The 27,395-nt window shown below is 36.7% G+C and overlaps 2 protein-coding genes across 7 annotated transcripts in view; one reads left to right on the top strand and one right to left on the bottom strand.

Annotated features, from left to right (window-relative positions):
• Prpf38a (pre-mRNA processing factor 38A) overlaps positions 1 to 23,023 on the bottom strand; it is a 40,118-nt gene extending 17,095 nt beyond the window's left edge. Inside the window, exons 1-10 of one of the 4 annotated variants that reach the window (XM_013358978.4) lie at positions 22,889 to 23,023; positions 21,507 to 21,666; positions 20,106 to 20,227; positions 17,777 to 17,862; positions 14,091 to 14,201; positions 9,642 to 9,754; positions 8,987 to 9,013; positions 8,782 to 8,909; positions 8,092 to 8,140; positions 5,331 to 7,145 (exon numbers count right to left, since the gene is read on the bottom strand). In XM_013358978.4, coding sequence (XP_013214432.1) covers positions 7,103 to 7,145; positions 8,092 to 8,140; positions 8,782 to 8,909; positions 8,987 to 9,013; positions 9,642 to 9,754; positions 14,091 to 14,201; positions 17,777 to 17,862; positions 20,106 to 20,227; positions 21,507 to 21,666; positions 22,889 to 23,018 — 969 coding nt within the window. In that variant the 5' untranslated portion in view covers positions 23,019 to 23,023 and the 3' untranslated portion in view covers positions 5,331 to 7,102. Of the gene's footprint in view, positions 1 to 5,330; positions 7,146 to 8,091; positions 8,141 to 8,781; positions 8,910 to 8,986; positions 9,014 to 9,641; positions 9,755 to 14,090; positions 14,202 to 17,776; positions 17,863 to 20,105; positions 20,228 to 21,506; positions 21,667 to 22,888 lie in introns of those variants that run through there. The other 3 variants (XM_021726837.3, XM_005326067.5, XM_021726836.3) reach the window with 3 other exon arrangements.
• Tut4 (terminal uridylyl transferase 4) overlaps positions 1 to 27,395 on the top strand; it is a 148,431-nt gene that overhangs the window by 120,794 nt on the left and 242 nt on the right. For all 3 annotated transcript variants that reach the window (XM_078026248.1, XM_078026247.1, XM_078026246.1), the window contains exon 30: positions 884 to 23,526. In XM_078026248.1, the coding sequence (XP_077882374.1) occupies positions 884 to 951 (68 nt within the window). In that variant the 3' untranslated portion in view covers positions 952 to 23,526. The remainder of the gene's footprint in view (positions 1 to 883; positions 23,527 to 27,395) is intronic.

Genomic DNA, 27,395 nt, shown 5'->3' with positions numbered 1-27,395 from the left:
ATATATAAATATACACATACATTTTTTTTTCCCTTTAACTCTTAAGATTAGAGGGAAGGAAGATTGTTCTTAGCTAAGAGGGTAATATGTCCAAAGTCACTGAGTTTTGTCTGTCACAACGAAGAGAAAATAACAAAACCAGGGGATGGGGGCATATGGTAAATTTGTGTAAAATGAAAGTCTAGAGAGGGCAAACTAAGACCATATTATAAAAGAGGTTAGACATGGTTTAGTAGCTGTAGGAATCTATTCAAAGTTTTTCATATAGAGACATAACTTTGTTAAGTAAAAATAGAACCTGAATGACATTAGGAATTTATAATCTGCTGGTGGTGTAATAGTGCCCATGGTGGCTTTACCTGAGTAATGAATATTATAAATTGAAAATTCCAGGAACTAGGAGCATTTCATGTAATCCACTTGCCTCAAAAATACCTGTTTTGACAGGGAGGCTTCTGGTATAAACCTTAGCTTAATACATTTAAGCCTTCCTAAATTATTCATATATTGCTGAGGCACTTCAGTATTATAGGATGGCAGAAGAATATTCACTGAGTTCTTATCTTGAGTAGATAAGTAGGGCTGAGGGAAGTTGTTATTACCATTTATACAAGCCTTTCCAGCAAAGAAGAGTCTGAAATTCTTCTGTGGTATGTTTCTCCTCATTGATTCTTCCCCTTCATTTCTTTTTATCTCATCTCCTTGCATATACCTATATTTCCCTCTTGCTTTTCTTTATTATTTTCTCTCCAAATATTTTGTCATGCTTCATCTGCTATTATATAAATAGGAAAAACGAGAATTACCTATAAGTTAATTCTAAGGGGTTGTCAGATGCATAGGCACAAGCCTTTCAGTTTCCTGTCTGTGTTGTATCCAACAGACAGATGTGCCACCCGTCGGTGTAGAGAGCGTTGTCCCCACCCACCAAGAGGAAACGTGTCGGAGTAATGCGAGTCCATTTTCTTTCAGCTGGTCTACCGATGCACAGCAACCAGCCAATCCTGCTGTCTCAAGGGTATCCGTACCTCAATGTCAGTTACATTCAGCAGAAAAAGTGACATTTAATGGAAAGCAAAACAAATCAGGTCCTGATTTAAAATTTTAACACGTTTAGATAGCTTATTTAAATTCTAAGACTGTTTTTAAACACTGTATTATTTGTATATAAATATGAACTATAGTTTTTACTAGTATCACTAAATTGAGTGATACAAATTTCATCTATTTTATTACCCTATTTTTAAGGGAATTTTATGTTTTGTTTAACCTTGATGAATTGTATAAAGAGAGAATTTAAAAATTACATTCTTTATTTTCTATTAGCTGTATTCATACTTTGGTTGCTTCAGACTTTATATATATATTGTTCTTAAGAATTAGGAAAGGATTTCATGTGTTTTAAATTTGTCACTTCTATTCTTTACAGAACCTTGTAGTGCCAAAAACTTTTTAAAAGGTAAAAAAATAAAATAAAACTACAACATGAAGATTCAAAATCTTTTTCTTTTACATACTTGTATATTGAATATATTCAGAAAGTTGCTTTTGTCTGTATTTGCGGTTCTATTTTAAGTTAATAAATTTTTTTTATAAGAGTCAAATTTGGTTAATTCATCTGGGTAAGATGATGGATAACAGGAAATCAAAGATCTGTTTTATTTTTAGTGAGTATTCTAAATCAGATATACACATCTTAGGATCTTTTCATGAAAAATCCCTTATTCTTTTGGATTTTTCATAACCCTATGAAGATGATGGCTACAGGTACCTTCTCTATTTCATCACTGAAAATGTGACTTTAAAGTATCAAGGTTTCCTTGAAAATTAATGTTCAAATATTTCATCTTCCTCCAGTCTTGGAGAACAGATGATGAAGTGTACATGGGTATTCATTTTAATGTTCTCCGTACTTTTGTATATATCTGAAATTTTCGTTGAAAAAAAACAACAAAATCTGTAACACAGAATGCCCCCCAGTTTAGCTTTCCTTCCTGAAGGCAGTATACTATAAGTATACAAAAGTTATTAATCGATAACCTGGTAATTAATAACCTTGGTTTTACTTACAGAATTATAGTACTAACTTTCAGTATCTTGCTTTTCCTTTCAGTAACTGCCAGTGTACAATAACTGGCAAAATGTCCAAGTTGAAAAACAGACAATTCTAGTTTATTATTTATCCAACAGTAACTCAGTTTTATAAGTTTGCAAAGTTGATTATGAATTCAAATTCATAGAAGAGCAACTGAGCTAAGTTATCCAGAGAGAACACTCACACAACTATTGAGTTCATATTGTTGTGAAATATTTTATATTGTTTGACATGAAGGTTAAATTTTCCCTTGCTATTATGATTATTCAAAAATACATAAATGATACAATGTATAATTTATTTGTCCAGTCTTCTTCAGATACATTTTTTTGCTGTTTCTAGCTTTTCTCATATATATAAAATGTATGTAAAACAATGATAGGATAAAGTTATTTACATGTACATTTATTGTTAGGTTGAATTCCTAAAAATGGGATTATTGAGTAAAAGGATGAAAGTTCTAAAAGTATTCTGCTACATATTGTCCAACTGCCCTCCCAAAAGAGTGGTTACCAATTTGCAGTAGCAACCAACAAAGTATAAATGTATTAGTTATGCTTATAAAAAACCTTTATATTGCTAAGTTATTTTTTCCTTGTAAAAAAAATTTCATGTGTTTATTGAGGAAAAATAGCATTATATAAAAGTACAAAGTATACAAAACACTCAAAAGTCCATCAAACAGAAATAAGTATTAGTACCTTGTAAGCTTCACTCATTCTAGCCATCTCAGAGATATGTACAATTTTACAAAAGTAGGCTCATATATCATATTTAACAAACATAGCAAATTGATTTCACCTGAATTCAATAGAATGAAAACAAATATGAAACTGAAGAAATGTTCAGCTAAACCCCTCCTCCCCATAAGAGTTTAATTCTAAAAGATTCCTCTTAAAATTAAGGACAATTATGGAAAACAGTAAAGAGGCTGGTGTTTTTCTTTTTGGGAGTTGAGGGTACCAGGGATTGAACTCAGGGGCACTGAACCACATCCCAGCCCTATTTTGCATTTTATTTAGAGACAGGGTCTCACTGAATTGCTTAGTGCCTTGCTATTGTTGAGGCTGGCTTTGAACTTGAGATCCTCCTACCTCAGCTACTGGGATTACAGGTGTGCACCACCAGTCCTATATGATAGATGAAACTAACAAACTTGAGTTTCTTTTACTTCTGTTTATTATTTCTACATAGGACCATGTTCATATTAATTTGAACCTTATAATCATTTCTTTTGTTTAAAAGTTTCTAAAATGTTTATTACTACTCCTTTTATAGCCTTCTCTTCTTATTTGGTTAAATTTTATTACCAGGCTTTTTTTTTTTTTTCTCCCAAAGTTCACCACTGTATACTTTTATTACATACTTGAGAATATTTATTCCCTTTATAAATTTTTTTGGGGGTGGGTACTGGGGATTGAACCTAAGGGTGCTTTACCACTGAGCTATATCTCTAGTCCTCTTTTACTTTTTAAAAAAAAAGTAAAAAAATTTGTTTTCGGAAACAGGGTTTAAATTGCTGAGGTTTGCCTCAAATTTGTAATCCTACCTTAGCCTGGGATTACAGGCATATTCCACAACACCCAGCATATTGACTTTAGTTTACGGAAATTTTGGCAAAATATGAAATTCTAACTTTGGAGCCTTCTGCTTTTCTGCATTCCATAAGTTTGTTACATGAGCTCAGACCATCTTGCATCATCCCTGTTATTTGATTTTTCAGCTTAGATCCTAACATAATTTCTTGTCTTTTTAATTCATTAGGATATTTGAGAATGCTAGGGTTCCTTTTGTATATTTTTTTGGTATTATTTTGATAGCTTTCTTTTCCAATTTTTTATTTCCTTTGTTTTCTCTATGCTTTATTTTTTTAGAGACAGGCTCTTGCTGTTGCCCAGGCTGGCTTCAAGTGATTCTCTTGCTTCAGCCTACAGAGTAGTTCAGATCAAAGGCATGCACCAATGCATCTAAATGTATTTTGTGGTGTGTAATGAGACTTTCATTTCTATTTATAAAATTTTAACTTTTCTAAGCCCCACCCATCCTATTTTCCATTTGTTTTAATCTTTTTTTTTTTCCGAGCCTATATACATTTTTTGTACTAGGGAATTGAACCCAGATATACTCTTAACACTGAGCCACAATCCCCCCACGCCCCCCCCCCAGTCTTCTTTATTTTTTAGAGACAGTGTTTCTCCAAGTTGCTCAGTCTGGCCTCCAACATGGGATCCTCTTGCTCAGCCTCCAGAGTTACTATGATTTCAGTGTATACAGTGTGTGTGGAAATTTTACTTTTAACCTTCTTGAGGGAGTGACAGCCATCATTCTTTCTGGATCAATGCATATTTATTGAATAACAGGAAAGATTAGTGGAATGGGCTTGAAGTTGGGTTGTTAATGGCTGGTGAGAAGGTTCCAATTTATTTCCTTTGTCCCTGGGAACCCATCTCGCTTCATTTCTTAGCATTAAGAAGTCCTTGTGCCCAGTAGTATTTAAGACACTATTTCAAATTGTAGAAAGTGATGCTGAACATGCATTTTGCATAAGGAGTAAGAATTCTTTCCTAAAATTTGTTTCAGCACAAAGTATATATATGTACAAAAGGTAAGTTGTGAAATACATTTAATATAGATTGTAGCAAAAAAATTTTAACACTAGAATTCTGATTTATCAAAATGATCTTGAAAGATATGTTCAACATATCCAGCTCACATCTTTTTTTTTCTTATTAAAGAATAGGGATGCCTTGCTCTGTGCTATAAAGTTGTCATGCTGCCCCAATTTTGGTCCAAAGTCGTCATATATTTAAATAACTGTGCATTGAACATTTACATTTGGGGAGGTTTTTGTTTCCGTTATTAAAAATTTGTATGAGGGTTTTACTTTAGTATAAAAACATGAGTGTCCCCAGTAAAATATGTGGGTGTGTATATTAACCTTCTTAAAAAATTATATTGGGACAGGGTCTAAGTTGACCAGGGATGATACTCCTGGCCTCAATCTTCACGGCTAGTATTAAATTTTTATTTAATAATATACTCATAATGACTCGGTTGGTCCATGGGCCTTTCCTTTTCACCTACATTACCTTAGTACAGAAATAACTGCTAGGAGTCTGTAATAGCCTCAAGTAGAGGTGCTTGTAGTTGTATCATAAGGCATAACAGCTCTCGGGGACAACTTTCATTCAGGTGTTGTCATGAAAGGAATCACTTAAGAATATGAAAGCTCAAGTAGATCAAAAGATGCTTTAATATTGCTGTATAAGTCCTTCAGTTCAATAGTGAGCAACAGAAATGTTTATCCTATGACTAGATGACTTTCCAGGAAGCTGGATCCTATAAGGCAAGCTGGTCTTCAAAATTCCTCCTGGTACTAGAACTGTAGGAAGTCATTTAATCAGTTTTCCTTTATTAAAGAAGGACAGGTAAGTACAGGTAAAAAGAACTTTTGTTTTTTAGTTGTAGATACACATACATTTTTATATGGTGCTGAGGATCAAATCCAATGTCTCACACATGAGGGGCAAGTGCTCTGCCAATGAGCTATAACTCCAACTTCTAAACTTCTGTAGCAGAGATTCTAATACTCTGTTGACCATCAGGGCCAATGGGGACATTTAAAAGTCCTTACTTTGTATCTGTGGCCTTAGACTCTTAGCTTTTTTGACCTACTCTCTTCTAATTCTTCTTTGTGACTAATTCACTTGTTTTATATAGGTGACTTGTAATGCTTTGTCAATAATGTTGGTGTTGCCTATGGTGCTGTTCATCTTTTACCTACAGATGCACACCCTGGGCAATCAATCTCATCTACGTCTTCTGCAATTACATAGACATCAGTTGTAGACTAGATCACTATGCTGAACTGTATCCCTATTTTTAAACCATCCGGAATTTATTTAGTTACACTGCACACCATAACTGCCTCAAATTAAACTTGTTAAATTGAATGCGTCATTTTCATCATCACCTTGATTTATCCTCATTCTCTACCCTTCTAAAAAGCTGTCTTCCTACTGTACTTTCTTTTAAAAATACTTTTTAGTTTTTATTTTTATTTTATTTATTGGTATGTGGTGCCGAGAATCGAGCCCAATGCCTCACACATGCCAGGCAAGCACACTACCACTGAGCCACAACCCTAGCCCCTTGACTTTTTAATTGTACGACTGTTGAACAACTTGGGTCAAAACCATGATTGTTACTACTTTGCTCTCCATCAAATCTTTTCCAGTTCTTTAGACCTACTGCTACTGAACAGTATCTGCAGAATAAAGGCTAAGGATCTGAACCTGGAATTCAAGGCTTATGGGGAACAACAAAGTGGTACTATACAGGAATGTGCTGTATAAAGGTGTCAAATGCTACTGTTGAACTGTTTGATGAAACTGGCTTGAATGATCCAGATAAAGTATTATGTCTGAATGCATTCTAATCCTGCAAAAGTGCAGCTCACCAGTCAATTTTCAGGTTTACTACCACTTTCTACTGCTGGGAAAAAAGATACTATATTTTTACTGATTTATCCTCATTCCCTGCCCTTCAATCATTTTTCCTTTATTAAAGAAGGAAAGGTATATATCCCAGGACTCTCAAAGCAGTTCTAACCACCAAGCAAACCAAAAACTAAACAACAACAACAAAAAAAGGGCAAATGTCTATGTCGGGTTTAATAACAAAAAAGAAAAGGGTCGCTCATCAGGTGGCCAGATCCTTTCTCATTCATATTCCCAACCCCCAGATCCTTTCCTAGCCTCATAAGTTTGAATACAGTTATAGTTATTAGTTGGGTCAAAAACTGACATGAAGAAACATCATCCCTCAAAGATATTGATTACAGTTCAAAAAAGGAGGCAAAACTCAGCACCTTTTTCATACCAAAAAAAGAAAAAAAAAGTAGAAAAACTTGATAAGAAAAAACTAAATTGCTCTTAAAGCTGCCTGGAAAACAGATCTTAATTCTTCCACATGAGTAGATACCCTCATACTCAAAAGCTGAGTTCACTACTCATTCCCTCTCCGGCTCTTCTTGTGGCTTTTCTTAGACCTGAAATGGCAATATATATAAATTATTAATTAAGCAGCGAAGGATTTGTGAGAAAGTCCATGATATGGTTGACAATGATAAGGATGGAGATGACACCTAATAGTCATTAAAAGTGTGGGTTAAATTGTGTGTGTGTGTGTCTGTATGTCTGTGTGTCTCAGAGCAACAGAGTTGCGCATTATTATCCAATTTTATCATTGAAGAAATGAACTCTTTCAGAGGTTAAAAGTACATAGGTTTCTAATAAAAGCTGAACAAATGAAAGTTGGTGCTTTAGCACAATTCACAGTAGCTAAACCGTGGAACCCACCTAGATGAATGGATGAAGAAAATATGGTATATATACACAATAGAATGTTACTCAGCAATAAAAGAATCATGGCGTTTGCATGTAAATGGATGAAGTTGGAAAATATAATGCTTTAAGTGAAGTTAGCCAATCCTCCAAAACCAAATGCCAAATGCTTTCTCTGATATAAGGAGCCTTGGGGTTGGGAGGGGGAGTATGGGAAAATTAGATAGAACTCTAGATAGGGCAAAAGCAGGTGAGAGGGAAAGAAAGAGGGCATGGGGGTTAAAAAAAGATGGTGGAATGAGATGGATACCATTACCCTAAGTATGTGTATGAAGACACAAATGGTGTGAATACACTTTGTATACAACCAGAGATGTGAAAAATTGAGCTTTATATGTGTAATATGAATTGTGGTAATACATTCCACTGTCGTTGGTACTTTAAAACCTAGGTCTACTGAGACCATACATAGCTCATTTGTTATCCAAAGCCATAATCTTACAAAGAAAAACACACAGTGTAAAAGAGGTATAATCCTAGTAATTCTGAGGGCAAAGGCCTACTTTGTCTTAAAATGAGAAATTCTTATCTTCATCAAAACATGGAAATTTTGGGTCTAGCTCATTTGTAATTGGGACTTTCTACCCATACCTTTCAGGAGATTTTGAATGGCTCCTATGTCTGTGACTTCGGTGATGACCTGGAGAAGAAAAGGTCATTGGATAAGTCAGATTCTTTCCTTTTATTCTTAAACTGGTATCCTCATCTCTCCCAATTCTTCCCATTAGCTCAACACTCTTTTGGCTTATGCTAGGGACCCCTCTTGTTGATAATACTTCTTTGAATTGGTGTGTGTGTATATTAGTACTAATGAAACCACTTCATATACCTTCAGAGCTTTATGGCTAATTTCACAAACACCATGTCGGGTTTCTACCACTACTATATGAGAAACTGGCCAGGAGCAGTGGTGCATGCCTGTAACCCCAGTGACTCAGGAGGATCTCAAGTTTGAGACCAACTTTGGCAGGTTCCATGCCACCTTCAGAAACTTAACTAGAGACCTTGTCTCAAAATAGAAAGGGCTAAGAATGTAGTTCTGTGGTAAAGCACCCCTGGTAAAGAACCCCTGGGTTCAATCCCCAGTGCCAGAAAACAAAAAAACCTGAAGCCCATTATCATATTAGCAAAGACTCAAGATGTGAACCCTAATTTTCAAATTCTACATCCATTTATTTTTCTGTTAAGCAACAGTGAGGCATTCCTATATTTTAACACATATCAAAGAAATCAAAGAGGCATAGTTTAAGACAAGTAACACCAAGGCCCAAATTCTATTACCTGGAGACTTGGAGCGAGATCTGTGTCGTCGATCGCGGGACCTGCTCCGGTGACGTCTTGGACTCTTGCTCCGATGCCTTTCTCGGCGGGGTGAGGGGCTATTGAAAAGACTGGTCAACCCACCAGATCTGTTTGACAATATACACACAACACCAACAACCCTTCCCCAAACCCTCTCCTTCATCAAAATTGACTGAAAGCCTACCTTCGTCTTTTGGGAGATCGACTCCGCCTACAAAGAGGAGGAAGAGAGCCTAGGTTAGTGTACTTGATGTTGGCAGAGTGCAAGAATAGCTCCAGTTCTTTTTTGGGCAAGTACTAGGGATTGAACCTAGTGGCCCAGATTCTTATTCTTTACCTTTCTCTGTATCCATGTCTTGTCATGTAACTTGTAGCACCTGCTCACTCTTAACTCTAGCTTTGTCAATGGGATATTTGCAAATGTGATACAAGCAGATACGGGAAGAATATCTGCAGGAATGAATTTGTTTGCTCTTAAATTTTCCAATTGTCACTGAGAACATAGCTAACTTAGCCTGCTGGAGGATGAGACACAGAAAAGTTGCCCTAGCCATCCTTGCTAAGGTCTATCCTGTATCAGTAAACAAGTGAGAAACATAACGTATAGTCCAAACACTGCATTTATGAGCCCCACTTACATCACTGAGAAATACTTGTGAACTAAAGAAACATTTTTTATCTGTGAGTGAGGTTTTGTGAGTGATCATTTTGTAGTAATAGATCATTAAGACATCAGGCAAACATTTCTCCATAAACTAGCATTTTTCTTTTCCTACAATCTAATCCTAGGGTATAATCCTCAAAATCTCCCTTGAAAAGGTCAAGGACTAGAGCCTTACCTTCTGGGAGACCGACTCCTACTCCTCCTATAGCGCAACGTTGGAGAGCGACGGGGCTTGTCCAAGTCTCTGTAGCTTCTGCGGCGGTGGTCAGGTGATGGTACTCTTTCCAACTGGAAACAGATGGGTAAGTGATGGCCACAGGCTTATTACAGACAGCTGTTTAGTAATACTGATTATTCTCTCCTCCCATCCTGTCCCAAGTCTATCTCTTAAGTGACTATACAACACAATAATTTGACTACTTGCAGGGAAAACCCTAAAGACTAAAAAGAACTACCAGAAAACAGTTTTCAATAATCCTATTATTATTCCTAGTGTTAGTATTATTATTCTGGGACTGTGTGAGTATAATAAGAAATAAGTATTTCTTTTAACAAGTTGGATTTTCAACTTGTTAAAAAGTGTTTTTTTTTTTTAAATATTTACTTTTTAGTTTTTGGCAGACACAACATCTTTGTTTGTATGTGGTGCTGAGGATTGAACCTGGGCCGCACGCATGCCAGGTGAGCGCGCTACCGCTTGAGCCACATCCCCAGCCCCAACAATGTTAAATACAAAGTATTTTAATCTTTTTTTTTTTTTTTTTTTAAAGATTCCTCTACTTCTGCCAAATGTAAAGGCCTAGCAACACCAATTAACCTGGTAGCAATGACCACTTATAGTGCCTAGACTGCAGTATCTGAATACTATTTACTATTAAAAAAAACCCAAGAACTTCTGGGAGAAATGGTTAATTCCAGGTCTGGGGCATAGTATACAAAATGTGACTGGAACGTTTTGTTACGTGAGAAACCAAGGATGGTATGTATAAAAGACTTCTGTGAACCGGGTGTAGTGGTACATGCCTACAATCCCAGCAACTCAGAATGCTGAGGCAGTATGATCACAAGTTTGAGGCCAGCCTCAGAAAATTAACAAAACTGTGTCTCCAAATAAAAAATGAAAAAGGACTGGGGATGTAGTTCAGTGATAGACTATCCCTGGGTTCAATCCCTAGTATCACCCCCACCCCCCAAAAAAAGACTTCTGTGAAAGTATTAATAAAACCTCAGGAGTTAAGTTGAAGAAGCCTCTATGGGCCAAAGATGGGAAAATTTGAGCATAAATGTAGATAGTGATGAATGATATAATACCACATCTGCTTAAATCCAGGAGCTCAAAATATTACCAAGGACAAAAAGGCATCTAGGGAAGGCACTAGAGAACCAAATTCATTATTTTAAACTGGTAAAGGAAAAGTTAATCTTGCCTTGTCTATGAAAAACTAAATGTTCATTTGGGGGTGTTTTCTTTACAGGAGGATTTCAGATTAAAATGCTGAAAAAATGGAAAATTAGAATATATCACCATTTTACAACACCTAATGGATCTAGGCATTGATCCTAACATCAAAAAAGTCTCCTCCGGAGACTTGGGAGGCTGAAGATGGAGGACGGACTGCATGTTTGAGGCCAGCTGTAGCAATTTAGCAAGACCCTCTCTCTCAGAATAAACAAAAAATGAAACAAGATAGACTTTATGCTTATGAAATAGTGCTGCTCCACTTCAAAGGAGATAAAACCCCCCAAATCTGATTAAGCCTCAAGATTTAATAACTAATGGAAATGATACAAAGGGCACAGGAAAATATTAGTAACATCACAAATAAAAATCAGAAAAACAGACGGTAAATTTGTGTAGGATAAATGATCTGATAATAATAATATCACAAAAATGTACGATAAAACAGTGAAAGATGGAACTTACAGACTTAAAGACACTTTAAGAGTCATAAAAACCACCTGTGATGGGGATGGGGCTGGGGCTGAGTGGTGGCACAGTTGCCTGGCATGTGTGAAGCAGAGGACTTGATTCTCAACATGGTGTATAAATAAAAGGTCTATCAACAACTAAAAAAAAAAAAATTAAAAAAAAACAACTATGATGTATGGACACTGAACACTTAATTAAACTATTAAAAAATACAGGATAGGGCTGGGGTCGTAGCTCAGTGGTAGAGCACTACATTAGCACGTGCGAGGCGTTGGGTTTGATCCTCAGCACCTCAGTAAGTAAATAAAATAAAGGTATCGTGTCCAATTACAACTAAAAAAAAAACCACATTTTAAAAAAACACAGGATGGGGCTGGGGATGTGGCTCAAGCGGTAACGCACTCGCCTGGCATGCGTCAGACGCTGGGTTTGATCCTCAACACCACATAAAATAAAGATGTTGTGTCCACCGAAAACTGAAAAAAAAAAAAAAAAAAACAAAAACCACAGGACCTAAGGGGCTGGGGATGTGGTTCAAGTGGTCGCAGGCTTGCCTAGCATGCCTGAGGCACTGGGTTCATTTCTCGGTACCACGTAAAAACAATAAAGATATGTGTCCACCTAAAAATAAAAAAAAATATATAGGATAGCTGGGGAAATGCGAACTTTCAATACTTGATGATATTGTTGATTTGCAGGAGGGAATGATGATGGATGGTATCATGGTTTTGCTTAAGATGGGAGCCTCTATCTTTTCTAAAATAGTATGAACTCATGATGTTCGTGATGTACTTCAAAAAAATTAGTATGGATTAACTGAGTTGGAATACAGAGGAAAGAAAATTGGTTATGACTGATTATGGCTAAAAGCTGAGTAATGAGTATATGGAGGTATATTTTCTCCACTTTAGCATGTCATTGAAATTTTCCATTAAGAAAAAAGAATGTCTACTTTTGATTCATTTCCTACAGAAGAGCACCTCAGCCCTGTAATGCTTTTAATTAGTGGACGAATGCCCTGCCTTTTGCACTTACTTTACAGGAAGCCTAGGGCCTCAGGGATATGTTTCCATTTGCACTGACTGTTTCAATACATAAGCCAGCATTTCTACTTTTTCTACTGCTTTTTGTGTATTTTTAATATTGAAGTAACTTCTAGCCATAGCAAGGTGATCAGCCTGGACTGTATGTATTACCTCCTGAGAGAGTGCACTCAATCTTTTTCCTATAAACCCTAATAATTTTAGCATGCACTTATTTTCTACACACATTACATGTAAGGTTTAGAACACACAATTAATGTTATTATAGAAACACTTATAAACTTGCTATTTTTACTGGAACATATTAAATTTGCAGACAATCGTAGAGAGGTTACATGTCTTTATAGGAGTTAACCTACAAGACAGGGTTCACATTTCTATTCTGCTCTCCACAGCATATTAAATTACTGCCTATTTTCTAAGTTTATACCTAGCTCAGTGGTGGTAGAGCACTTGTCTAGAATATGTGAGGCCCTGGGTTCAATCCTAGTACTGAAAAAAAAAATTAATTAAATTTAATTTTAGGCTCAAGATATAGCTCAGTACTAGAACACTTGCTTAGCATGCACAAGGCCGTGAGTGGAATCCCTAGAACTGTTAAAAAAAAAAAAAAAAGTTATGCCAAATGATCCATACCATCTAAGTTTCTATAAGTATACTCTGATGATGATTGTATAATAAAATTGAATAATGATGTTCTTAGAACATATGCCTATCCATTTGCAAAAATGACTGCAAATCATTTTTGGAGGAAAAATTTCCACCTTCAGTTTATCACCAGAGCAACCTCATCAATCAAGTTTAAGCACCAAACATCAGCAATCATATGAGAAGGTGAGATGTTATGACCGAGAGTCAGTAGTAGCAACAGACAGAAGTAGACACCTCCAAGACTGACACTGAATTATCAGGTAGAAAACATGAGTTATATATGATATGTATAAGTAATTAAAGGCACAATCAGAACAACTAACAAGAGATGTATAGGAAAAAACAAGTGAACTGGGAAAAATACCTGAAAAAATTAAGCAGAATACATGACTGAAATAAGATAGAAACAGTTTCAAGATGGACCAAATAAGAACTTACATATTTCTAATGGAACCCCTTAGAGAATGGAGAGACAATAGACAAGATCAAGGGCCTTAATACCCTAGAGCTGAGGAAAAACAGCTGGAAAGCAAAATGAAAACAAACACCAAATGAAGTAATCAATAAAAGAAAACTTGAGTCAGATCATAATAAAATTACAAAATAACAAAGAGAAGATCTTAAAGCTGTCAGGAGGAAAAATATCACAGATTACTCTTAAAAAAAAAAAACTAATTAGAATGAAAGCAGACCACTCATAGTTGATAATGGTTGCCAGAGGATTGAACAGTATTTTAAAAGTGCTGTGGGAAAAAACTCTCAATCTAGGATTGTGTACTAATAAAAAATATCTTTAAAGAATGACAGTAAAATAATCATCTACAGGTAACCAGAATTTGCTAGGAAAATACACCTATTATAAATAGCAGAGCTATGAATCAAGGATTTATACTTTTAAAATGAGGCATTTCCTTTTTTTGTTAAAAATTGAAGCCTGAAAACAAAACACAAAAAGCTCATTTCCACCCTTTCCCAACCCTTAAATTCTTGTAAGCCTTACCTTCTCATCTTCTTCTTCCTCCTCCTCACTGGACTCCACATCATCCATGTCCTCTTCTAGAGCACTAACTCGAGGTTCCAGTTGCTCAGCTTCCTCTAGCACATAGCGTTTCTACAGAGAACATAAAAAAGGGATCACTGCCATCTTCTCTGTCCTGAGGCCCCAACACTGCATTTCTTGAATTGTCAGAAAAGTATGGTAACTGTACCTCAGACAGTTCAGATTTTCCTAAGGAGTTTAATACATCTGGAGTCTATATACTCTTTTTAAGTTACCCTACAATCATAAATACAAAACTGAGGGGAACAAATTCATTTTCTATTGGTTCTGTTTTCTTTGACCTTATACTGTTATGTCACTAAAATATCAGTATATGTATAGCCAAATATGTGAGCTTTATATACACATAAAATCCAAGGGCTGGGTCTAGGATTGTAACTCAGTGGTAGAGCACTTACCTAGCATGCATGAGGCACCAAGTCAATCCTCAGCACTGCACAAAAATAAAACAAAGGTATTGTGTCCATCAACAACTTAAATTTAAAAAATCCAAGGGCCAATAAGTTTATGGCTGAGACTGTGTTGGGTATTATTTCCAAAAGAAGAGGCCTAGCCTTAGAATAACACCAAATGTTCATCAGACCCAAGATCCAGGAAGCTGTTGAGATTCTTCATGTATTTTGAATTGGGCCTAAGCAAACAGTTCATCTCCTGGTTCCATTTTCTTTTGGGATATGGCTTAGCAGTGACTAAGAACCTGAGAGGCAAAGTCAGTCAGGACTGACTGAGTGATAAGACCCCTTACCATTTTCTTATTCAAAGGAAATAAAGAATGTTGAATGATTTAGATGGGTAGCTGTAGAATAAGTAGTATTATTTGTATGCTATCTAGCTCTCACTCATCTTCTATCAAAATTCTATGAAATCAATATATCACTTCTTAGAGTCTGTGTTTGGTGGAATGAGAATTCAAAGCAACACCTTGCAAATGTCAGGGTGCACCTAACAAAAGTTCATCAGGAAGCTGGGCATGATGGTGCACACCTATAATCTCAGTTACTCTGGAGGTTGAGGCAGAAGAATTGCAAGTTCCAGGCCAGCATCAAGCAACTTAGCCAGACCCTAAGTAATTTAGCGAGACCCTGTTTCAAAATAAATAAAAGGGGGCTAGGGACATGGCTCAGTGGTTAAGTGGTTCAGTCCCCAGTATCAAAACAAAACAAAAACAAATGAAACAAACCAAAAAACTCAACTGGAGCTGGGCCACTGTGGATGCACACCTATAATCCCAGCTGATTATGAGGCTGAAACGGAGGATTACAAATTCAAGGCCAGCTTAGGCAACATCTTTGAGACCCTCATCTCAAGGGGGAAAAAAAAGTTAAAAAAAAAAAAAAAAAAGTTAAAAGCTGTAGTTTGCTTGAGAAGAATAGAATCAGGTCAAAAGATAGTCCTGGAATTTTTTTTTTTTTTTTTGGTACTGGGCATTGAACCCAGGACCTGGCATATGCTAGGCAAGTGCTCTACCCGCTGAGCTACACCCCTACCCTACAAAAGGTAGGCTTAAGAGTTACTTTAATCAGGACACATAGAGGCATACCAGAGCACATCTCTTGGTAATATGTTAACATAAGTCACATTTCAATTTCCCTCCTCAGTTCTTTTTCAAAGTTGTTTTGGATATTCTAAGTCCCTTGTACTTCATATAAATTTTTGAATTAGCTTGTCAAGTTCTACAAGTTTACTAAGATTTTGATTGAGATTGCATTGAATAAATTTGGGAGAACTGACAATATTAAATTATTGTACAAGATATAACATCAATGTGATACATATGGTATCCAATTTACTTTTCTTACTTTATCATGGTGTGAAAGTAAAATGCACTCAGTAGGCACTGCACTTTGAATTATCATCTATTTCCAAGCTAGCGAATCGCAGTACATACTCCTTCATTTTTTTACTTAAGGCTTTTATTTTATTACATCTAAAGAGCTCTACATAAACAGGTAACATCAATTTGTAAACAATTTTTTCCAATGCATGTAATAAATATTTTCACTTTTAAACAACTGACACTGGTGTACATACTTCTTGATTCTGAGCTGGCAGTAAGCAAAAGCTCCCAGTCATGTGATCACATCGGTAAAAAATCGGTAGTCTATAGTATAATGTGCTATCTCATTATACAAGTAGGCTTTGTATTAGATGATTTTGCTCAAATCCAGGCTAATGTAAGTAAGTGTTCTAATAGGTTATGCTAAGCTAGAATATTTAGTAGGTTAGGTGTAATAAATACATTTTCAACTTAAAATAGGTTTATTGGGAGTAACCCTATCACAAGTTGAGGAACATCTGTATATCTCTCCATTTATTTATGTCTTGTTTAATTGCTCTCAGTAATGCTAAACTATTTTGTAGTATAAAGTGTACAAGTCTTGCTTCTCTTTTGACAAAATATTCTTATTTTATATTTTTATGCTGCTATAAATGTTGTCTTTTTAATAAGATTTCAAATTCTAATTGTTCATTGCCAGTGTATAGACCTACAATTGATTTTTGTATACTGACCTTGTATTCCCTAATTATGCATGAACAAGTAAATAGCTATACACAATGGAGTGCTACTCAGCAATAACATGTAACAAATCAATGCACATGCATAACATGGATGAATCTAAAGATATTTATGCTGAATGAAAAAATGTTTTATATTTCAAAACATGAAGTAATCTATTACAACAACACATCAACAGGGCTAAGTGAGAGGAGCGGAAGGAAGGGATTCACTATCTTGATTGTGGCAATAGTTTCATGTGGGTATACACGTATTAAAACTTATCAAATTTTATAATTTAAAATACAGTTTATTGTGTGTCTGTTATACTACAAACAAGTCACTTTAAAAGCCTTATTTCAAAGGAAGTTTCCCTACTCGAGCTCCATTTATAACCTAGAGGAGAAAGGAACTATCTGGGTTAGAATATATGGGGTTTTTCAATATCTGCAAAACAAAGTTTAAAGACCACTTTCTTCATTTTATCGACAGAAACTAGGACCAGGTGCTATAAGTAATCAGGTATAACAACAAAGAAACTTCTAACTTCCTCTCTCTACCCATTGGGTCATCTACCCAATGGGTCATCTCTCTACCTATTCTCTTTCCCTTAGGTTACCTACCATATTTTCCCTCGGAATTTTGCAAAAGCAGTTTTAAAATCATATGCGAAAGTAGTTTTAAAATCATAAAACACAATCCTGAAGGGTGTTCATGGATAATCTTCTATTAGTAGAGTAAGGTGGCAGGATGATGAAAGGGGGAAATTTAAGGAATTAAGGCCTCAACTCCCATCTCCTAGCCCTCTTTTAATCTGTTTTATAGTCTGGCTTTTTACGTGAATTGGAAAAAGCTGCTCACAAAGTGTAAAAATCACTACTTGGGCTACAATATCCCTGATATGACATTCTAAAGAAGAACACTTCCCTATGCTAACTTTTAACGCATCACCTTTCAAACACTTTGTTCCCTCTGACTCCCTATCCTCTTTTTCATAGATATAAAATCTTATTAAGAGGACCCCCCAAACCCAGGGCTTCAGTGTAAAATTTTAATATGTATGTGTGACTGTCTATCTGCCTATCTTAGAGGGGAAGGGTGACCCTGATAACAGATTTCTGTCTCTTACCTGTAGCCGGGGCAAAATGATATCACAGACTCTCTCACTGTGCAACAATTCATCAATAAATTCATCAACATGCATCAGTTCAAACTCTGAAAGAAAAAAAATCATTAGCTCAAGCAAACTGGAAATAAAGAGATTAGATAATGTTATGGTTTGGATATGAAGTGTTTCCTAAAGATTCATGGTTTGAAGACTTGGTCCACAATGCAGCAACATTCAGAGGTGGGGCTTTTGGGAAGTGACTGAGGTCTCTGATCTCATCAGTGGATTAATTCACTGATAATGAACTCACTGGGAGACAGAACCTAGTTGTAAGAAGTAGCTCATTTAGTGGAGTGCCCTGGAAGGATATTTCTTATCTACAGACTCTTTCTCTGCTTTCTGGCTATCATGAGTTGAGCAGCTTTCCTCTGTCATAACCTTCTGTTCTGTTCTGTCTTGCCTCAGGACCAAAGCAATGGAGCACACTGACCATGGACTGAAATCTCTGAAATTGTGATCCAAAATAAATCTTTCTTCTTTTGTTTAAATCAAGTATTTTGGTCACTGAGATAAAAAGCTGACCAGTATAGATAACAACATTGAAAAAACAAAGCCCCAAAAGAATTATAATATTTATTTTATGAGGCTATCTATGTGCCAAGCCTATTTGGAAGTAAGGGCTTACAGGATAAATGAAGTTGTCACAATTAGCAAGAAAGATGAAACAAAAAGTCTTGAATTATGTAGGTGTGATCTTGAATATATTAATTTTAATAGATCATACAACTCAAATTTAATTTCTCATGAACCCACAATGTTCCTAAACATAGAACATGTATCTTATTTGCCACATGAAGTAACAGCTTTTCAGATCTTCCATAGTACAGTTCCATAGTTCTCAATCACAGGTAATTTTGCACAACCCCATCACCCTATATACAGGGAATGCTCCTTTCATCTAGTGGGAAGTGGCCAGGGATACTGTAATGCAGAAGACAACCCCCATAGCAAGAATCATTTAGCCCAAAATATCCACAGGTTGAGAAATCCTGTCTTAACAAAATATAAGCAAATTAACCCCACAATGGCAATTCCATGTCCATCTTGTTCACCATGTTATTTCTAGTATACAATACAGCACCTGCCATGTCACTGGTACTTGTCCAATGAATAAACTAATAAGTTAATAAAAGTTTAAAGTATAATATAAACTGGGCATCCTTAATCCCAAAATCCAAAATATGATATGTAAATGTTTCAGTTTTAGAACATTTCAGATTTCTGGATTAGAAATGTTCCATTGGTAAAGTTTATGCAAATGTTCCAAAATCTGAAAAACTCTGAAATCTCAAACATTCTGGTTTTGAGTCGTTTATGATAAGGGATACTTAACCTATATCAAATTATACTTCTACTGTTAATACATGTAGAAGAGAAAGGCAAATGTTACTATCTTTTGTTATGACACTAGTGACAAAATGTTTTGCTTGCTTCCCTCCAGAGCCTTCCTTAGTTTAGAAAGTATCTCTTTATAAAAGGTATAGAGTTGCCCCTTTGTATAAATTTACTGTTTTCCAATAGGATTCTTATGTAAGTAAGAATACACTGGGGCTGGGGTTGTGGCTCAGTGGTAGAGCACTTGCCTAGCACATGTGAGGCCCTGGGTTCGATTCTCAGCACCACATATGAATAGAAGATACTGAATTTAACAACAAAATAAGTACACATAGCCAGGAATGTGGGTTCTGGAAAAATGTAAGTCATCTGGGTTGAAATTCTGATTTTATAATTTACTAATTCTATAACAACAAGCAATAGATAAATGTCTATTGACAACTAAACAAAATATTAAAAAATAAAAGAATACACTTAGTCTATATACTACATTCGAAGTACAGTTCTAGAGAAGATGTACTATAAGGAAAACTTACTTTATCTGGGAGTGCTAGGGCAATTTTTTTATGGAAAAGCCATTCTGGATCTTGTAAGATGGAGCACATGTGGAAGGAGTACAAGATGCAAAGCAGGGATTAGCTTAAGATGCAGACAGAAAGGGAAGCAGACAGGGACAGACTGAAAGGCCAACTGGAAGCTAATAGAATGAATAGTCCCCATGAGAGAGATGAAAGACCTGATAGAAGAAGATAACAATGTAATGAAGAGGAGTACTCAGAATATGTAACAATGTAAGAATAGAAATACTGGTGAAATAAAAGCTCCTTTAAGAATGCCAGCACCACATAAAAGTAAATAAACAAAATAAAGGTATTGTGTCAATCTACACCTTAAAAAAAAAAAAGATATATATATATATATATAAAACAGTCTAGAGATTTGGCATCATACTTACCCCCATTTCTGTTCTGGCTCTTGATTTTTCGATAGTCGTTGTACAAAGGTTCCAAGTACTTGTAGCAATCAATTGCAGTACCTGTCAGTCTCATGTAAAGTGCCCCCAACATGCGGACATACCTGACAGAGACATAACAGTGAAGCAACAGGCCAACCTGTTTCTAAGAAGAAGTTTCTAAGTTTTACAACTGGCTTTTCTCATGATAGCATTGTATAAGTGTGTCCTTTCTTCTCTTTGGCAGACAAAAAGCTATTATTAGGCAGTATAGAGCAAACACTTCTAAAACATGGAGACATGAATTCAAGTTTCCTTTCTATCAATTAACTAGATGTGGAAACTTGGTACATTTTGTTCAACTTTCTCAGATATATCATCTGTGAAACAAGGGTAAAATCTAGTTACTTTCAGAGGTTTATTCTGAGAATCAAAGAAGATACTGAATTTAATAACAGAGTAAGTACACATAGCCAGGAAAGTGGATTCTGGAAAAAAGTTAGTCATCTGGGTTGAAATTCTGATTTTATAATTTACTAATTCTGTGACAACGGGCAAGGTGTTTGTTTTCTTAATCCTTATAAATTGGAGACAATGCTACCAAATTTACTGACTTGTGTATTAAATAAGAAATGCAAGTAAAGTGCTAAGCACAGCACACAGCATACAGCAAGTGCCTAACTAAATTTAGCTATTTTCTAGTTGTTAATGTTTTGTAAAACTTCTTCCTTTTCTCTATCACCTATCTATCTAATTTCTTACTCACATCTTAAATAACTAACAGACATTTGAAATCCATCTATTTCTTTATGAGAAGCAGAATTGTACATTTGTTTGTAAATTCCTTTATGATAGGTAATAATAAAGAGCAGTTCACATTTTTTTAGTCGTTTACCATGCAACAGATACTGTGTTGATATACATGTACTATATTCTTTAAATCACTCTCCTATAAACCCTATGAGTAGGTATTATTGACCACATTTTCCAGATTATAAAAAGCCTAGAAAATTAAGGAATGTCTTCAAAGTCACAATTACTGAGTAACAAAGTCTGCATAGGAGTCCAGATATAACACCTCTTAACTATCACCCTATGTTGTTTTCTCTGCCCCTGAATATCTATACCTCCCAATGTATTAGGCAATCGGTTCTGCTTAAGAAATATTCAATTAATGTGCAAAACTGGCAGGGGTGATGGGGAGCTTACTGAGAAAATAAAGAAGCTTAATATAACATGCAAAATACAAATTCAGGGCAAAAAGCTAGAATGGAACTCTCTATGCAAATGGGAAACATCATGTTCACCCAACTTAACTAAAGCCTCACTTTGAACCTTTTAATTGAAATTGAATATAATTTGAATATAAATTGAAGCTTTTATGTTAGTCAAAATTGCACTTACTTGAAGTCTTCATTTTTTATAAATTCTACAATGATATCCTTTTCAGGTTGAATCTGAAGCATCTTCAAGGTTAAACACAAAAAGGGAGTTGGTTTTATGTTTCCACCATAGACGCCACCCACAAACCGTAACTCCATGGCTTTATCTACTACAAGTTCAGCTAAAAAAAAAAAAAGAAAGAAAGAAAGAAAGAAAATCAGAGTGACATCCCAACATATTAGGCCTTAAGTTTTTCTTCTTGGAGTTGAAAATAGTTCAAGGTTTGTAGCTTCTACATAGTCATCAAGAATTCAATATTAGGGGTCTAGGGTTGTAGTTCAGTGGTCCATTGCTTGCCTAGCAAGTGTGAGGCACTGGGTTCGGTCCTAAACACCACATAAAAATAAAGGCATTGTGTCCATCAACAAATGAAAAAAATTAAAATAAATAAATAAAATTAAAAATTAAAAAAGAATCCAATATTAAGAAAACAAGTGCACCTTAGTAACAGTAATAATAATCACAACAGTTAATACAAACTGAAGGTTACTACAAGCCAGGTACTCTGCTAAGCACTTCATATTACCTCATTTAATCTTTTTTTTTGTGTGTGTGTGTGTGTGGAGAGTAGTACTGGGGATCCAAATCAAGGCCTCACACATGCTAAGCAAGTGCTCTAACCCAGTCCTTTTTTCCTTTGATTTTGAGGCATGATCTAGCTAAATTAGTTGCCCAGGCTGGCCTCTAACTTGCCATCTTCCTGCTTCAGCTCCCTGAGTCAATGGGACTACAAGGTAAGTACCACTGCCCCTGGCTCATTTAATCTTTACAACAAACCGTTTAAGTTCCAGCATTGTCCCTATTTCCGCGTAAGAAAAATGAGGGCTAAGAAAGGTTAAGTGATTTACTTGCTCAAGGCCCACAGCCAGTGCCACAGTACAAAGACTTAATGCCAGAATTAAAAAAAAAATAAAAAAGATTTGAAGACCACCTAGAAGACTTCTCTCAAGAGGACGCGAACATGGAAATACTAGAACTGATGAAGATTTAAGGACAGTCAAGACTATGGGTTTTGGGCATGGGGATGTTCGTTTAAGACCTGCGGGAATTATGTCAAAGAATTATATCTGGGCTCCTTGAGTTTAAAACTATTTGTAACCCAGGAGGCTATCGTCAAATATGGAACGTCTCAACTAAGACGCCTTTCAGAATATAATAAGATCCCATCAGATTCATTAGTGTCCTCAATGCTCAAGACTAGTCAAGACGCACAACAGGCGCTTTTTTCTGGATGACTGACATACACCTCTCTGGTACCACCGCCAGAGTTGGTCCTACTGGCACCGAGTCTGGAGAAACGGGACACAAGATAGTCCAGAGGGGATCCGCGCGCTCTTGCTCACCGGTAAGTCCAAAACACTCTTCTTTCCAGTACTTAGATTCATAGATTCGTGTCCGAATGATCTTCTCCACTAAATATTGAGGGTTGGTTCCATGGATGCTATGCGCATCCTTTACTGTACGGTTCGCCATTTTAGAATGCGTTTAGTTCTATTTCCGTCGGGTCCTTTAATGCGTCACATCCGGTTTAAAAAAATTGAAAGGGAAGGAGAAAGGTGAAGGAAATCTCTTTAAACTGCTTAGGCGACGATCTCGGAACCGGAAACGGCTGCTTGTTGAAATTTTTCCGTGTAATGCGCGCCGATCGAATCAATGATGGCCGCGGCACGTTGGCGGATATTCGTCATGCGCCCCTTAGGTGGGCGGAGCTCACTGACGCCAAGCTACGGCGATAGCCTGGGGGGCGGGGTCATGCCGTTTGGCGCGAAATTTTCTTTTCTCGCGCTTCTTTCGATTCCAATCCAGGACCAACTTTGCCTACCGCGTGGGGCCTGTGGCTGTAAAGGAGGAATCCAGGTGGGGCAGGTCAGAGCTGCTGCAAAGCCCGGAGCTCCTAGAGTACGGGAGGTGAGAAGCAGAAGGCTTACGACCAGCCCGAGGAAACTTTAGCGCCCGGTGAATGTGGCGGCCTGGGGGACAGGTGAGTGACCTCAGCTTCGAACTATGGGTGTTGTTCTTTGCAGACTCACTCATTGATTCTTTCATCAGACATGCACCGAAAGCCGATTCAGTGCCCTGGCACTTTTCTAATCCTGCTAGGAGTGGCCCTGTTTCCCACGTCCCGTTTCCTAAAAGGGTTCCTGCTCTGCTAGGGAGTAAGAATTTGCAGCGGGGAAGCCAGAAACCCACACCTGAGAAGCGTGTGCATTCTACCCTCAGTTATCCCAGACTCTCAGAAATGGTCTAAGCCTTTACTTCCATCTGCGTTTCCTCGCATCATCTCCTTCTTGAGCCATAGTGTAGTACACAAGCGCTACAGGGAAGGCAGATCAGACGCTATTTCCCGGTTTTGCCTATGTAGCGATTGCTTCCAGAGATTTGTCTAGGTCATTTTTCGTGGCTGAGATGCCTAGGCTCCTACCCAGATTTCTCTAGATGAGCAGCTTTTAACTATAGGCTCCCATCCACATTCTTTCCAGTAGAAAAGTGTAATGGCACCCTTTCTGCTTCCTCGAATTCAGTCTGCAACCGAAGGGCCTTTTAATGTGGCAATTGGGAAAAGTAGTGGACTTGAATGAGGTGCGAGATCCTTATCCCGGCTACTTGTGAAAGTGCAATGATTAAACAGGATGCTGTATTTTAAGACTGTAATCCCAGCAACTCAGTAGGCTGAGGCGGGAGGATCACAAGTTCAAGGCCAGCCTCAGCAACCTAAAGAGGCCCCAAGCAATTTAGTGAGACCTTCTCTCAAAATAAAAAATAAAAAGGGTGGATGGGTGTGGTAAAGCACGTTCGGGTTCAATCCCCAGTACTTCAAAGAAAAAGTGCAATGATTAGATCTAGTTTTAGTTGTCTGTAAAATATGAATAATGGTATCCTCTTTTCTGCTGTGTTAGTTTTTGAATGCCAGTGGCATTTCCATTGTGAGAGCCTGGTTTAACAAGTTTCTCTGCAACCTTTTTAAAACTGTAATAGAGGGCCGTATGTGAACTTTAGAAGTTTTCTGGGGCTGGGGATGTGGCTCAAGCAGTATCGCGCTGGCCTGGCATGCGTGCGGCCCGTGGTCGATCCTTAGCACCACATACAAACAAAGATGTTGTGTCCACCGATAACTAAAAATATTAAAACAAAAAGAATAGATTTATCTTTTAAAAAAATAAGTTTTCTGAATTCCCTGGAATTTATTTGCAACATTTTGTATGACTTGTGAGTTCCAAAATATTAAGTTATATTAAAAATAATACAAATTAATGTAAGAGAGTGGATTTATAATTTTGCATTTTCTCACTAATAATTTTAGAATAGTGCCTGGCACACAATTGGTACTTAATAAATAAAATTAGCCAAAAGGAAGGAAGGTTCTATTACTTCTGTTTTGTGAATGAGGGAATTGAGGGCCAGTTGACCTCTTCTTACTCAGTGACTAGGAAGCCTGACTTACTGTTATAAGCCACCAGAAGTAAGCTCTCATAGACATTATGCAGTTCACTTTACAATCCCTGTGTGTTGTAAAGTGAAGCATTTAAGAGCACAGTCATGGGAATCTGGATGTTTAGAGTCTTGAGTTAAGGCTGTGCTATCCTGTATAAAATTGGACAGTAGTTTTCACCTTGATACTAACATATATACCTTTAATTTAGGAAATATTATCGAACACTTACTGTGTACTGATATTGTTCTAGGGTTATCATAAGAATTAAATGAGATAGTTTTGGCTCAGGTTGTGCATTGTGGCATACACTTTTAATCCAAGCTACTTGGGAACTGAAAAAGGCAGATCACAACCTGGAGTCCACCCTGCACAACTTAGTGAGATCCTGTCTCAAACTAAATTTAAAAAGGATTAGGGGTGTGTCTCAGTGGTAGAGCACTTGCTTAGCATGCATAAAGCCAAATGTTCAATCCCTAGTCTATAAAAAACGAGTTTTGTCTCAATCTTCCATACTGGCTCAAAATTTTTTATAGCAACTCCTTTATCTGTTTCCCTTGAATGTGACTCCTAGACTGAGTGGTGTGCATATTTCACATTTCTAATATCTGACATCTGTGTCTGATGTCTTTAGAAACCAAAGCCTTTTCTAAACCAAGTCAGACCAGCCTCTCCAGTCCACTCACCATTTTTCTTGAGAAATTTGTATGCTGATGGTAGGTGAGATAAAGTTTTAGGTGGAAGGTGAGAAAGAGCAATGAGTTGATTGAACTGTGTGTTTCTCATTTATACACTTTTCTATATGTAATTCAATGAAAAGTTAAAATAATGGGGAGTTCTTCTGAAGATGCAGCATAAGGAAATCAGCAGATTTCAGGACTTTTTTACCTTTGGTGTCTGATTTCCTTGGCTTCATATAATTTTGTTGTCTATGTAGTTGTAGTTGGTTTAATTTCATCACTGTATAGTGCTGTTATGAATATTCTGGTTCTTGACTTTTTGGGTGGGGGGTACCAGGCATTGAACTCAGGGCATTTAACCACGGAACATCCCCATCCCTCTGACTTAGAGACATAGTCTTGCTGAGTTGCTTAGGGCCTTACTAAGTTTCTAAGGCTGGCTTTGAACTCATGATCCTCCTGCCTCAGCCTCCTAAGCTTCTCTGCATGCCTGGCCCTGGTTCATGTCTTTTGATGATATTTTGTATTTCTGTTGAAATTGCTGGGCCAAAGGTTATGCATATGTTCAGAATTTAAGAAAATTTGATTTTCCAAAGTGGTTGTGTCACTTACATTCCCTTTGGCAGTATATAAGTATTTTGGCTGATCTACATTCTCACCACAGCTGCTGTGGTCCTAATTGTTTGATTTATTATTTATTTATTTTGAGACAAGGTCTCAGTTTCTGAGGCTGGCCTTGAACTATGTCCTCTTTGCCTCAGCCTCCAGAGTTGCTGGGAATTATAGTTGTGTACCACTGGGCTTGGCTCTGATTTACCTTTTATTTGTTTATTTATTTTGTGGTATTGGGGATTAAACCTCCGTACTGTACTACTTAGCTATATCCCCAGCCCTTTAAATTTTTGTATTTTACTTTGAGATAACATCTCACTAAGTTGCCAGCTGGCCTTGAATTTGTAATCCACCTGCCTCAGCTTCCCAAGTTACTGGGATTATAGGGATACATCACAGTGCCATGCTTGTTCTGGTGATTTTTAAAATTCCATCTTTCATTTGTTTACCTATTATATGCCTAGTCCTGACAAAGGATTACTAATGCAATTATGAATAATAAAGAGAAAGTCTCAAGGTTTCTATTCTTTTGAATTTAACATTTAAATGTGAGAAACACAACAAATAGGAAAATAATATGATGGTCATAATAGGATGGTATAATAGAACATGATGGCAGAGTAACTTTCCCACTGAGTATTCAGTGAAAGCCTGAGGGAGTTTCATCGGAGCTGAGACCTGAGCCACCCCTGTAATGCAGGAAAAGAGAACAGCAGTTACATAGTCTGAGGGCACTAATAAACTTGGTTTGTTTGATGATGGGAATAGGCATGTGGCATAGTGGTAGAGGAATGGCAGGTTATATGGTCCTGGTCCTTCCAGTAACTTTGCTTTCTCAGCCTAGGGTAAATCACATACCTCTTCCAACTATTGGACTAGTAACACTAATAATTTTTTTTTTTAATGAAAGTGGAATTATACACTTTATGGTGCTTACATGTCTCATCAAGTGTGGCTCTTGGTCTCCTAGTAAAGGAGACTTTTACCTTGACTTGGTTTTTGAAAGAGGATATCTGCTTTAGTAAACTAAAATATGGTCTAGATTTAAAATAATTGAGCATGAATTTAAAGCCCTCTTGGTATACATTTCATAGTTCTTTCCCTATGCTAGTTTTTGGTTTGAAAAAA

Source organism: Ictidomys tridecemlineatus, chromosome 11 (assembly GCF_052094955.1).
Source record: "Ictidomys tridecemlineatus isolate mIctTri1 chromosome 11, mIctTri1.hap1, whole genome shotgun sequence".
Lineage (NCBI taxonomy): Eukaryota > Metazoa > Chordata > Mammalia > Rodentia > Sciuridae > Ictidomys > Ictidomys tridecemlineatus.
This window is presented reverse-complemented; position numbering and strand designations above follow the sequence as displayed.